This window comes from Callorhinus ursinus, unplaced genomic scaffold, assembly GCF_003265705.2.
Source record: "Callorhinus ursinus isolate GAN/ISIS: 27379988/994484 unplaced genomic scaffold, GSC_fseal_2.0 scaffold11, whole genome shotgun sequence".
Taxonomy (NCBI): Eukaryota; Metazoa; Chordata; class Mammalia; order Carnivora; family Otariidae; genus Callorhinus; species Callorhinus ursinus.
Window position 1 is genome coordinate 57,544,008 of NW_027397073.1, and position 14,638 is coordinate 57,558,645.

The 14,638-nt window shown below is 38.7% G+C and overlaps 1 protein-coding gene across 5 annotated transcripts in view; it reads left to right on the forward strand.

Moving 5' to 3' along the window:
• The window catches only part of PTPRM (protein tyrosine phosphatase receptor type M), an 817,256-nt gene that overhangs the window by 537,677 nt on the left and 264,941 nt on the right, over positions 1-14,638 (forward strand). For 3 of the 5 annotated variants that reach the window (XM_073898518.1, XM_073898514.1, XM_073898515.1), the window contains exons 12-14: positions 3,788-4,061; positions 5,103-5,139; positions 11,688-11,762. In XM_073898518.1, coding sequence (XP_073754619.1) covers positions 3,788-4,061; positions 5,103-5,139; positions 11,688-11,762 — 386 coding nt within the window. The remainder of the gene's footprint in view (positions 1-3,787; positions 4,062-5,102; positions 5,140-11,687; positions 11,763-14,638) is intronic. The other 2 variants (XM_073898516.1, XM_025886761.2) reach the window with 1 other exon arrangement.

Consider the following 14,638-nt stretch of genomic DNA (forward strand, 5'->3'; position numbering starts at 1 on the left):
TATTAATGACTCAGCGAGAGATGGGAGAATGAGTTGAGGTCAAAGGTGAAATTACCATTTATAGCTCTGTTTATGTGATAAATGAGAAAGAATATACAATACTCAAAGCCAGTTGATTCTGGGAAGTAGGTGGGGACCAGTTTGTGTGTCACCTGTGACTGCATAAGAGGGGAAGATGCCCATGGGGCAGACAGTTCATATGAGCCCCTTAACCAGGGCTTTTACAGGTGATGCTAGTACTGCCTTGTCTGATGGTCATGAGACCATGTCTACTACTTTATCACCTGTGAGCCCCAGATGGAGCGGGCACTTCACCTCTGAACCCCAGTTTTCACATCAGTAATATTTTACTGATATATAAAGGAAAATAAAGCTGACCTGTGCAAGTCTCCCAGCCTAGCACTTCCTGTATGGAATAATTTCTGCAAATTTTTTCTTCACATGTATCTTCACATTTCCACTTTGTGTAGTATATGAGTTTTACAGAGTGGTTTTTAAAGTGAAATTTTGAGGAGGCCCTTGGTAGCTCAGTTAAGCATCTGACTCTTGGTTTCAGCTCAGGTCATGATCTCGCATAAATTAAACTTTAATGATCTCAGGGTTGTGAGATCAAGCCACGTGTCTGGCTCCGTGCTCACCTGGGAGTCTGCTTGAAGATTCTCTCCCCGCCCCCCCACTCGTGCTTGTTCGCTCTCTCAAATAAATAAATAAATCTTTAGATTTGCTCTCTGGGCAAATGTTCTCAGCAATTGAAAATAACATTTCTATTTTCCTATGATTTTGTGGGCCAGCAAAGGCTTGTCTGTGCAGTTCCTGCTTGGGGTCTTGGGGCTGCCCTCATGTGATGCTCAGCCATGTGGCCTTCCACAATGGTCCACACACATGGCCATCAGTGATGCCAGTTGTTGGCTGGGAGCTCTTTGGGACTGCAGAGCAGAGTGGTTGCATGTGGCTTCTCCACTGTGGCAGGTTCAGGGTGATTGGACCATATACATGGTGGCTGGCTTTTTGTTCCAGAAAACTAACTTCCCTGGGGAACCAGGCTGAAGATGGCATGGCCTCCTCTGACCAATGCCTTGAGAGTTACCCATTGTCCCACTGTTACATTCTTTTGGTTGTATGTTGTCATTAAGGTTGGCCAACCCCATTCTTTTTTTTTTTAATTTTTTTATTGTTATGTTAATCACCATATATTACATCATTAGTTTTTGATGTAGTGTTCCATGATTCATTGTTTGTTCATAACACCCAGTGCTCCATGCAGAATGTGCCCTCTTTAATACCCATCACCAGGCTAACCCATCCCCCTACCCTCCTCCCCTCTAGAACCCTCAGTTTGTTTTTCAGAGTCCATCATCTCTCATGGTTCGTCTCCCCCTCTGACTTACTCCCCTTCATTCTTCCCCTCCTGCTATCTTCTTCTTTTTCTTTTTTCTTAAAATATGTTGCGTTATTTGTTTCAGAAGTACAGATCTGTGATTCAACAGTCTTGCACAATTCACAGCGCTCACCGTAGCACATACCCTCCCCAATGTCTATCACCCACCACACCATCCCTCCCACCCCCATCCACTCCAGTAACACTCAGTTGGTTTCCTGAGATTAAGAATTCCTCATATCAGTGAGGTCATATGATACATGTCTTTCTCTGATTGACTTATTTCACTAAGCATAACACCCTCCAGTTCCATCCACGTCGTTGCAAATGGCAAGAACTCATTCCTTTTGATGGCTGCATAATATTCCATTGTGTATATATACCACATCTTTATCCATTCATCTGTCGATGGACATCTTGGCTCTTTCCACAGTTTGGCTATTGTGGACATTGCTGCTATAAACATTGGGGTGCATGTACCCCTTCAGATCCCTACATTTGTATCTTTGTGGTAAATACCCAGTAGTGCAATTGCTGGATCGAATGGTAGCTCTAATTTCAACTGTTTGAGGAACCCCCATACTGTTTTCCAGTGTGGTTGCACCAGCTTGCATTCCCACCAACAGTGTAGGAGGGTTCCCCTTTCTCCACATCCCCGCCAACATCTGTCGTTCCCTGACTTGTTAATTTTAGCCATTCTGACTGGTGTGAGGTGGTATCTCATTGAGGTTTTGATTTGGATTTCCCTGATGCCGAGCGATGTTGAGCACTTTTTCATGTGCCTGTTTGGCCAACCCCATTCTTGATGGGCTAAGTGTAAGAAGTTGCAGATATATTTTCAAATCACCACATCTAACCATATATGTAGGAAGTCAGGGAGAAGGGCGTGAGAAATCAAAGTCCCCTTTACCTCCGTATGTATTCCTTGTCCTCCATAGAGGATGATTCTTCCTAAATATGTCCTTTCATGGCAGATCCATCACACAGTGAGAATTATACCAGATTTGGTGGAGTGTCTTACATAACCAATAGAAAGTCTCTGATGTTAAGAGGTTAGGAAGTATTTCTGGTTTTTATTTAAGTTTACATCACACTCAGAATTTGCTTTATCATTGTACTGTAATCCTATTGTACTACCTGTCTACTGAGCAGTTATTCTGATGTTCTACAACAGTTGATTTTTATTTGGACAGAATTACAAACTGAACTGCAGCTGCTACATTGCATTCCTCTAATGGAATGTGTTAAGTAGTTGTACTCCCAGAAATAGGTGATTTCACTGAGTGCACATTTGGAGTTCACAAGGGCAGACCCAAAAAGGGACCTCTCCAGGCCCTCCCCAGGCAGGTGGGGTTGTTAGGCACCTCTCTCCTGCTCTTCTTGGGCAATAATGAGGACCCATATGAGCAGCTCTAGGATTGCAGCATTGTTCCAGGGAGTCGTGGTGCTTTTCTGATAAAGTGAGAACAAGGTACATTTCCTTGCCAGAGTCAATCTATTCTGATTCAGTTCTTAAGAGCTGCTGTCAAGTGTTAGTTTTGCTCAGTATCAGAAACTTTTTTTCACCAAAACTGCACAAATGTTCATCATTCTGGTAAAATATATCTTAATAGAAACATCTATCCCTTCAAGATTTGTCCCATTCTCCTATGGCTACTTTGAAATTCAGACATCAGAATGGGGCAGGGAGGAAGGGGGGTAGGTGCTGGGACACCTATCCTTGCAGGCATCTTCGGAGCACGCTCATCCCCATCTCATCTTTATATATAATTCAAGTAACCTGGTTCATGACCTACTCTTGGAAACTGCTTATGACTCCAAGGCTTTTGAAATTCCAGTCTCTTTGCTCTCCTCACATCATCTCTTTCCATTGATCTGATATAGTGAAGGGCAAAAGAATATAAGAAAATACGGGAAGTTAAACCTTACTTAAACATGATTTACATATTGTGTTTTGTGACTTGTTAAAACTTCACGTGCATTCATACAGATGTGATTGAAGAAAATAATACTTTGCCTTTTTTTAAAAAATAAACTTACAGTGAATATAATTTCACTTATTAGGTAAATTGAGTTACATGTGAGAAAAACATCATTTTAGTATCCTGCTCACATAAACAGCAGAGATTGTTACATAATTTTTTTTTAATTTTCGTGAACTTTGTTTCCCTCAATACATTGTATTATCAGAGGTGAGAGAGTTCTAAGGGAGAATATTAAGTCCCTTGCCGCTCTTACATTGAGCAAGTGTTGACGTGTTGAGTAAGTATCCATTATGTACTAGGTCCTTATTATTGACTATATCCAGTACATTCTTTATTTTGAATATCCAGTGGGCCCCAGTTAAAGGCAAAGGGAATCAGCTCAATTATCATAAAATATCACTGATAGTGCTTCTTTTTCCCCTAGCGTCTATCAAGTAGTTGTTGAGGAAGAACGTCCTCGAAGAACTAAAAAGACAACAGAAATCTTGAAGTGCTACCCTGTGCCAATTCACTTCCAGAATGCATCAATACTGAACTCACAGTACTACTTTGCTGCAGAATTCCCAGCCAACAGTCTCCAAGCTGCTCAGCCTTTTACTATTGGTGATAACAAGACATACAATGGATACTGGAACACTCCCCTTCTCCCCCATAAAAGCTACAGAATTTATTTCCAAGCTGCTAGTAAAGCCAATGGGGTGAGTTTTATAGATGGCTATTTACTTCGGCTATTTAGAGTTATTAATGTGAACATAGATTAAAGAAGATAGTCGTAAGAAATAAAGGCATGCTTTTGTGTGTTTTTAGTTGGAACAAATGGGGGTTTTCTTTCTCTTTCTAAACTTATTTGCACCTAGAGAAATTTATGGAAAGAAATGAATATATTTGTATTTGTGTCAGTAGGAAGAATATATTGTCAACACAATGGTTTTTATTTTCAGTTTTTACTTGCTATCAAAAGTTGGCTAGCAATTCTGCTTAGCTTACTGTTTTACAGGAAAAGAGTGGAGCTACAACACATACATTCAGCTCATTTAAAATTTTGTGAGATACACAACATCTGTCTTTTCAGCATATTCTATCCCATTTCTTTGGTTTCATGAGAGTTTATACTTTCTATAGCTGTGACTAAATTAGGTATCTTTTTTTTTTCTAAGAGAAAACAGCTTTAGAAAGATAAGATGAAAACAAAATAAAAACTATGGAGTCATTCCTGAATTTTTTCCCCTTTCCTGTTCAGGCCAACCCAGAACTCTGGTAAGATATAAGATATAAGTCTCCCTAAAAAGAAGTGTGAGTTTTCCAGATACCACCCTCCTTCACAGTATGAGTCTAAGTATCATCACTGACTTGACTTTTGCCCATGAAAAGGGAGGGAATCTAGGACCCTGAGTTCTCCTCCAGTACTGTCTGCCCAGAGAGCAAGCAAGGATCTGAAGAAGCCAGGGCCACTAGGCAGAAACATTTTGGGAGTAGCTCCTCATTCATCATCTGCTCCAGAAATGCCCATGGCCACCAGCTCTGGAGCTGGAAAATGTATCTGAGTGTGGTTCAAGTAGTAATCATCCTGTGAGCATGTATCTGAGTGGGGTTCCAGAAGTAATCATCATGTGATTAACACCACACTCAAAACAATGAGATCTTTCCTTATTGGCATTTACATAGAATGACAGATAGTTTTATTTGTTTTAAGTAAAAGACAAATAGTGATTTTTTTTTCCCCTCTTTATTTGACACAGGAAACCAAAATAGACTGTGTCCGAGTGGCCACAAAAGGTAGGTTGAAACTGTGGGATGCTCTCCCAGTTTATGTCCTTTAAAAATTTAGATGGTATTTCAAAACTTCTTGGAACGTTAACTTCATTGAAAGAAGTGTGTGTATGTGTGGGTGGGTGTATTAGAGTGTTAGCAGTTAACATTGACTCACTATTTCATGTAGATACTTTTTAAAATAAGGAATCATATAATTGTGTTCCAAGCAGTTTTCAATGGTTAGCTTTTTCAAAATTCTTTTAAAATAAAAACAATGTTTATGTGATCTTAGTACAGGTTTTTTAAACCAGAGGAGTACTATGACTAGTGAATCTTCATATGCAAAGTAGTAAAATACTGCTTGCTAGTTTTAAGCAAATACCTAATGATAAGAGCTCTCCCCAGGGGAGAGCATGGGCTTTTTTCACTGATGATGGGTCTATTGAACCCAGTAACTGGATGATGTTAGTGGAACTTCTGTTTCCCAGACCTGGTTAAACTTCTGAGAAAATGTGATCAAGGACCAGATGTAGAAGTGGCTGGGGCGAACCACCATAAGGTCACCACACACAGTCTTCTAAAAAAGAGAGTACAGTTGTGTGTGGGCATGAGTTGTAAGGTCATTTTCTCAACCTTGCAGCGTGGTTTTAACCAGCATATGGGAAGCATATGAGAAAATGCTTTGAGAAATGTAAAGTCCCGCATTAAAACGAGGCATTATAAATTAACACTTGTGGTTGAACATGCCCTTTCAGACCATCCGAGTGACCCTGAGCACAATGAATTCTGCGTGATTTAATTTAGAAATGATGGCTTGAAGGCACCGTCAGGTCTATGGTACTAGATGTAATCGGGTTGTAGGCAATCACTTGAGTTCTGTTGGATAAAAATATCTTGTTTTTGTTGTTTCCCTCTCAGGGAGCATAGTTGGATATGTCATGGACATCCATCTGCATTTTCAAACTTCTCATTGAATTCTTATTTCGTGAAGATATATGACCTTTTTATTCGGTTAGCCCGACAGATATTTCTTAGTTTCATGGTATGTGCCAAGCACTGTGTCAGGTACTCACGTCATTTGTATTTTGTTAGTCTCATGGGCTCATAGTTCTGTTTCCAACAATCTATTTACATTGATTTTGAAACACTCAGTTTTTTATATCATATTGTACCTGATTAAGTGCTTTTATTTTTAGGAATAAATTAATAATAAATGAAATTAAAGATATTGGTTGTGTTTTATAAACTGTAATATGCTCTTAGCTATTAATTATTACAGTATTATGAAGACCCTTGAATGAGGTATCGATGGCCTGAGACCTCCAGACCACCGCCCATGCTCCAATTGCTAGATTGAATTCTCCTTCCCCTTGGGGTCTGAAAGAGTAAATCCAGTTCCACAGTGCCTTATTTATAATGCCTTACATTGAACATCATAGCTGAAAGATTTGAAAGCACTTTCATACACGCGTTATCTATTTCTTCAACATTACTGTGAGAAAGGAGGCAGGTAATACTATTTTTAATTTTTTTAAATTAAGAAAATGCGTATTTTTAGAGACGACTTGACTAACCAAGGTCACTCAGCTGATAATCTGTGGGTCAAGGCTTAATTCCAAACTTTTGGACTCTGACCAGGAGTGTTTCACTATATTTCACAGTTCTTCGCCCAGCAGAACCTCTAATATATCCAGTTACGGTACTGCATTGTATAAGTGTCTGCTCTCCCCTTGATTAAAACGAGGCCCTGCCCAGTTTCCTCTGAAAGCAGTGAAATATCTGTCATCATGTTCAGCTACATAGCTAAACAATTATATAAGTAACACACTTGTAGATACAGAAATCTGCTGTTGGCCGTTTTCACAATAGATTGAATTAGGTGGTGATTTGGATCCTTTTCTTCCATCAGCTAGATTTAATCAATATTGTCATTTGTTTTTCAGTTCACCCAAGGATGACTAGGCAATCAGATGACCTGATTGACTAAATATTCCCCACTCACATTTTCTGAGTCATTTGCAAACATTGATATAGCAATAACCTCTATCCACATCAACTCTACTGGGGAAAGAGGGGAACCGATGTTAAGAGTCATTATATAACATTGTCATGTCTATTCATGAAAGCGTAATGCGGGAGGACACCTTGGGAGAATATCTCCTTGCAGGTGGAACTGCACTGTCCCGTACTATTTTATTTTATTATGTTCTACATGCACAGATTCAATGAACTTCCTTTACAACACAGTCTAATGCCCCCCCCTCCACTACAGTCAGATCATTTTTCTTTATTCACGCTAAAGATTCTTTCAGCAGTGCAGGAAGCCATTCCGTCGTGACTACTTAGTCAAAACAGAGACATAGGCAGTTCTAATAACTTTACTGGTCCCCTGCAGTAAAGATGCTGGAAATTTAAAAGAGTTCAGACTTTCTGTGTTTTTGCCACATGTGGCTGACAGTGTGGTGGATTAATTGAATTTCCAGGCACTAAACCACTTTTCCTAAGCAGCATTTTGAATTTACAAAGATGTTGATGTTCTCATGAAACAACTGTTGACAAGTATTATAGAGAAACTATGGAGGTGGATTTGTTTTCACAGGAGCCTAGTTTGTAATTTCAAGTATGGGTATGTCTCTTAAAAATATATTTCATACTATTTATACATTTAATGTTGTGATTATTTTAATAATATTCCATGGGTATATTTTGACACTAATCATCTCAAATATAAAGCCTCATAAAAATTAGACATGGGAAAAAACCCTAAGGTGTGTTCTTACCTATCACCATATGTATGGGGATTGCCTATATTTTCCTGTGCCCTTTAATTTATACATCCTCATTCCTCACAGGTATATGTGACTGTATTTTTATTGTTGGCTGTAGGCAAACACATCACAGAATATTCTATCTCTTGAGTTAAAAGATAAAGACACCATACAATAATAGAATATGCGTGATGTTTGGATGTTACCCTCAATTGTATGGTGGAGTTAATAGAATAGCTTTTAGCTATTCTTAGATTCTCTTAGTTTTATTTTGATTTTTAATCACATTTACATTTTTATAGTTGGATTCTTTTCAAGACCACTTTGGTCCAACTGTGTCTTAGCCGTTAGCGTATGTATTTTCTTTGACTTTTGCATGCCTTATGGTTGCCTTGTGGTCAGTGGTAGGGTTGAAACTCTTTATGCTCGTTCTGGAAGGCTTTGTTGATTATCAATTCTAAACAGACAGGATACACTTAAAAATCACAATCTGTTCTTGTAGGTAATTTAGACTTTTCATATTAAATGAGGTATATCCATTCTAATTGATATAATAATCAGTTTAAACTGTATACTTTGCATCAGTCTTCCATAAAATAATATTTTCCATACATGATACCCTCTGTCTTTCTCCTTGACAGTATAGCCGTTTGGGGGCTTTCTTGTTAAACATTTATTTTAAAATGTATGTGAGCACCTACTAAATGTTAGGCATAGTATAATCTGTGAGACTTCCTAGTATGTAAATATATGACTTTTAAATTTTTAAGGATTTTGAGTTCATAAAAGTTTTCGGAGTTTTTTGTTTGTTTCTTTGTTTTTAGTATATGGGGGCTAGAGTCATATGTGTGTACTTACTCCTTTCTTTGCTATGATTTGGCTAAAAGCAGGTATAACTACAACTTGAAACAAAAACTTCATGAGAGCACATGCTAAATTCTTTTCAAAAGCATAATAGGAGTCAACCTTTAAGTCTTAAACAAAAAGAAAAACAACATTATTTTAGTGTCATATATTAAGATGAATTTTTGGTGCAAAAAATGCTTCACTCTTTTAAGCTCGGTATTTTATTTAACTTACTTTTGTACTGCAATGTGCATATGCTTTGCTGGAAGACCTTCAGAAAACTTTGAAGGATTTCCATTGTCCTGATACAATTCTAACTAGATTCAGAAATTTGAATGTTTCTTTTTTTAATCACTAGGCTCTTTGAGAAGAAGTTTCTCTAGACTGTTTTCCTATTCACTGTTTTGTTCAAAGAAACACCATATTTTCTAGGCCACAATGCTACGGAATGAAAACACACTGATAAAAGAGCTGAAAGGAATGTTGACATGCAAAGCTAATTAAGATTCCTTTTAATTATTCATATTCAATACAGGAGAAAACAAATTATATAGTAAGACTACTCATCTATGCTAATCTGCTATCATTTAGGTATGGATTTAGAAATAGAAATATAGATATGATCTCCATTTGTCATTCAGCATTTTGTAGAGAAAATATTTTCTTTGATTGATCTGAAATAGTCTTCCCAATGTGCGTCATGAGTACAATCCAGGCCCCTGAGAAGTTACTAAGGAAAAGAAAACCTGCTTAACTTTATCCAACCCTATGTTTCCCAAATTATTTGATCCAAACTCATTTTCCAAGAAACATGAAAGTCATGCCAAAGAGTTTGGTAAATACTGGTTCCTCACATCCCAGAAGATTCCACCACATGCAACTGAAATGATACTTTGCAAGTCGGATCCACTTTTTGCTCTTCCATCCATACCTTTGGGCCTAAGAGAGATCCTAAATTTATCAGCTACTATCAGATACTGTCTTCAAAGCAGAGGATTGGGATTTCTGACTTTACCTTACCAAATTTAGCAGTATTCTGTTTTGTAATGCATTTTTATTGAAATTTTAAGATGGGGGCAGCAAATTTTTAGGCAAAGGGCAGAGGGTAAATATGTTAGGCTCTGTGAGCTATATGGTCTCTGTCACAGCTACTCAGCTCTCCCACTGCTGTTCAAGAGCAGCCGTGGGTGATGTGTAAGCAGTTAAGTCTGACTGTGTTCCAGTAAGACTTTGTTTGCAAAAGTAGGACGTGGGCCAGCGGACTCCTTTTTAAGGTAATTTGTAACAGAATCTAGTTTTTTTTTCCTGGTAACTAAAAATAATAGTCACAAATGAACGCTTTAGAAGGCAGAACATAGAGATCATATAAAAACCCCTCCTGATATCTCTAATGTACCTTTTCCATGGGGGTTTTGAGCCTCTGATTGCAATTTGCCTTTCCTTTAGTCGTGAACACCTGGCTGCCCAACATAGCCATTTTCAAGTAATTTTCTGTTCATATTGTTTACCTTTTTCAGTATTGGATAGATGTTCTGTTTTTGATCAGACAGTTGTTCTCCAAAGCAGAGTAGGTCACATTTTCCTGTAAGTAACAGAAAACCACACAGGAATGTTGGTTGAACAACAGTAGTCTATGCCCAAGCAAACGTTGTATGTATAAACTTGGTACCAACTTTGTAACAGGTCTTAGAAATCACATTTTACTGTTTGCATTTGATTACATCAGGATGCAAAACTGCGTACTATATCCTATCAAGAAAATTATCTCTGTAGTACCTCAGGAGTCCTCCATGTTCTGACCCGACTGGTAGTTTATTCATCTCATTTAGCGAGACTAGAAAGTTTTCATTAACAATGTGTGAAAGACAGTTATCCCACTTTTGAACCCAGTCGCTACAGTTGTCTAGTTATAAGGAGCAGCACCATTTGAATGGTGCAGAGGGATATTTCAAAATATTATGCAGCAGCAGTTTTGGGTTTAATTGTCTGCAGATGGTAGATGATCTATTTTCCTTACTCGCTGCCACATTTCTAATAGCACCCAGGCTGTTCCATGTAAATTAGTAATCTTTCATGTAAGCCTGTCCTTAATTTTCCAGTATTTTTTCTTTGCATCATTTTCCAGCTGTATCATGTTAGAACTGACGTTTTAATTTTCTATTTTCCCCCCAATATCGGTGTGTCATAAATGTTAACCATTTAAACACAACTGCTGAGCTGTGCAGGCAAACCAAGAAACCCCACTGGTCCAATTCAAGCATCTTAATCATGTCTTGGGTCCCATGTGGACCATGACAATGATAGCAAAGGCGATTACTCATTTTCCTTTCTTTAACCGATGCTTTGAGATGCATTTTTTTCAGTCCCTTAATGTGACAAAATAAGGTCCCTAAATGGAAATGTTCTACATGAAATTTAGTTATCAGAGAAATTTCTCTACCTAAAAAATATTTTTAGTGAAAGAAGATAATGTGCTCCACAAAGGTGATTTTAGCAAGAAGGGAAAATATTATGACTTCAGCAGCAGAATTTTAAGTAACCTAATAAATTTTAAAAGCCTAAAGTTGGGATCATCAGAATTAGCAACAAATCATTTAGACGCTATGCTCAGTAGCATTTTGAAACACTATTCAGCCTAGAGCCTTATTTAGGACTTATGTTATGTTTTTATTTTTTTTTCCTTCAGTTGATCTACCCAGAATCTCAGCCAAAGCTTGCAACTGTGTCATAGTTAGAAATCTAACTGCCTGACGAAAGCCTGTTTAAGGGAAAAGAATTCCAGAAATTCAACACTTTGCTATGTGTTTTTTTCTTTTTTCTTTTCTTCTCTTTTTGTTGTTGTTGGAACAAAGTTGAGACGATGTGATGTACTGATCGAGATTCTCCTTGCTAGCCTAGCTTCAGTCTGGCTTTTTCTTCCCTCATGCATGCTGACCTGGGAATCTTCCTTTGCCATAGCTGCGATAATCGTGACTCAGCTTACAACACCTTACATTCGCATCGCCCCTGCTGCAGGCGACGACCAACTGACAGGTCAGACGTTCAAGTATAGATGAGTCATCTTGCCCATTTCCTGCTCATTTTTCTCAGCTTTGTTTCCCCTCTACATTTCCTCCTTTGCTTAAGGCTTGTTTACAATGTTTCAGACTCTTGGTACAGACCTGTGCCCGCATTAAATTAAGTGATGTGCTTGGCCTCTTCTGTGTGCGCATTTATACCCATGCATTAAGCACAACGCCACTGCATGTTTTCATTGTGTGTTTGTCTGTTGGTGTGTTCCTTTCAAGCCTAATGTTAAACAAAATGAAATTTGCTGGACTTGGGGTAGCAATGCCATCAAACGGAATTTCAATCAAAATACAGAAAGACGATGCCCAGTTATGCAAATTAACCTTAAAAGCCTTTGCAATGTGAGAGTGAGCGAGGTTTACTTTTCACCTTGTAGGGTCTAGTTTGCACGCACATTTAGCAATGCACAGTCTTGAAATGGAGCCACCCAAAGCTGTTTGGGGTGACACTGTTCAAACAGCTTTTCGTGTACATACAACCGGAGCAGAGCTGATTGCATTCCTTCTAGATCCTTGTTTCAAAGCAAAGTGTTTATATAAAGCAGTGGCACATCTGCAAGTCAAATGCATTGAATAATTTAGGGAAGTTTTTAAAAAATTGAATGGCTTAGAGTCATGCTGTTGAACTGTGTGCTTCTTTGTAGAAGGAAAAGCACACAGAAAGAATTTAGCTAGGAGAAATTAGCTTGTCCATCTGTACTGTCTCTAAAGGTGTATGGACATCTGCATAAACTCCTAAGGAAAGAGTCCAGTAAATTACTCCAGGCTGAAGGTGAGTGGTCAGAGAACCCCAGAAGACAAATTTTTGTCCTGCAGCAAAAGCAAGCCATTGTCAAGATTTCTAACAGAATCACGTGGGCAGGATTCAAACTCTGGTCTCAGAGACATAATCAACATTGTAGTTTGTGGCAGGTAGTGTAGGTGTGGCTCAAGTTGAGTAAGAACATTCAGCTATTTTCCATAGAATTTTCACTCCAGCAATTGTTTTAAGTGTATGAAACGAAGGAATATTCTCTAATGTTTAAGAAAAAAAAAAAAGTATAGCTTAACTCATGATAACAATTCATAAATCTTTTAAGTTTTTCTGTGAGCTCATTATTTTGGCAAATAAAAGCAACTGAGACTCAGGAAATGTACAGACTGAGTTTTGTAAGGTGAAGGAATGTAGGCTAATACTACTTCTTCCTCTCCTGGCATTCTGTACATATTTCCAGTCCTCTGTTTCAGGGCCTAAAAGCTATGAAGTTATTATTAACAGTTCTGCTTCTGTCGCTTCCAAGTTTCTTTTTAAGCACATTTCTTTTACTGATTGAAGTCCTACTTGTTACAGACTCTTTCTTATCCTGAATTTGTGAAGTGCTCTTCCCAAGCAGAAGTACTTAAGGGATAGTGTCTTCCTTAACATAAGCCCTCCACTCTAAAACCTTCATATTTAAGGACTGGCCCATGGCCCATGGTTGGGTTAGGTGTCCATCTTGAAGGTAACCTGAGATCCTTGAACAAGTCTGACCCCCAGGTGGCATCATTGTTGTCAGCAGACCATTAAAAATGGGTTGGCCCCACTATCCTATAAATAAGTGCTGTGGGAAATATAAAGAACCCCCTTCTCAAGCTTTGCCTGTATCTACTACTTTCATATGAAGCATGCTGTTTACTAGGCATGAAGTAAGTGAAACTCCTGAACATAGATTTCTCTCAAAAATTGCATAATTAAGAAGATACCTCATAAATCAGCCTCCTTCACAATGCTTTCAGATTCAGCATATCTTGGTATTTGGGAACTGGTCTGTGAAGGACACATACATTCTGGACTGTATGGCTGCCATTCTTTTAAGGACTGCAGGGTATCTCCATCATTTACTTTGTGCTTTATTAGAGATTAAAATGTTGGAGTGTTAGAATAAGCCTCAAAAACCAGTAAAAAACTACTCCCGATCCTTCTTCAGTATTTACTGCTGATTTTAATGATGGTTAATCTAACCCAGATAAATTCAAAATCAAGTAATAATCCTTTTGCATTTTCCATTTGCATCAGCCATCAACTTTGATAGCAGTAACACTGTCTTTTTTAAGAGATTTATTCATGAGTCATACTGTAAGCTTGAGACTTAATGCTTTCAATCACTGATCTGACATTTATTGAGCACCCTCTGTGTGCCAGGTACAGATCTACTAACTCTTATAAAGAGCTTTACTCTGGGGGCTCCTGGGTGGCTCAGTCGTTAAGCGTCTGCCTTCAGCTCAGGTCATGATCCCAGGGTTCTAGGATCCAGCCCCGCATCGGGCTCCCTGCTGGGCGGGAGGCCTGCTTCTCCCTCTCCCACTCCCCCTGCTTGTGTTCCCTCTCTCGCTGTGTCTCTCTCTGTCAAATAAGTAAATAAAATCTTAAAAAAAAAGAAAAACTTTATGTGGTTGCCCAGGCTCTTGGCATCAGGCATTTTGCATTAGTCACATCAAAACCTACGTACACACATGCTCTTAGGAATGAAAACTTACTGTCATGCTCGTCATTTAGCAGTTAGGAAAAGACAACAGTTTTGTAACTAATGGGCAAAAAGGACATGGATTGCCAAACCTTTCTCATCGTGCAGAGCAGCTTAGGAAATGGTCCCTGCGACAGTTCTGAATGCTGCGCATCTGTGACCCATTGAACAGTTCTGGTTTTGTTTATTCGAACAATATGGTCCCTTCCAGAAGCCAACAGGAGACGCATGAGGGCTACATTCTGTGCCCTCGGCAGTGTTGTTGTTCACTTTGTTGTATCTCAGCTGACATCACACTCTCAGAAGTGCTGTTCAAGGCTGTACTCACACTGGGGAACATTAGCAAGATAGTCCTCTG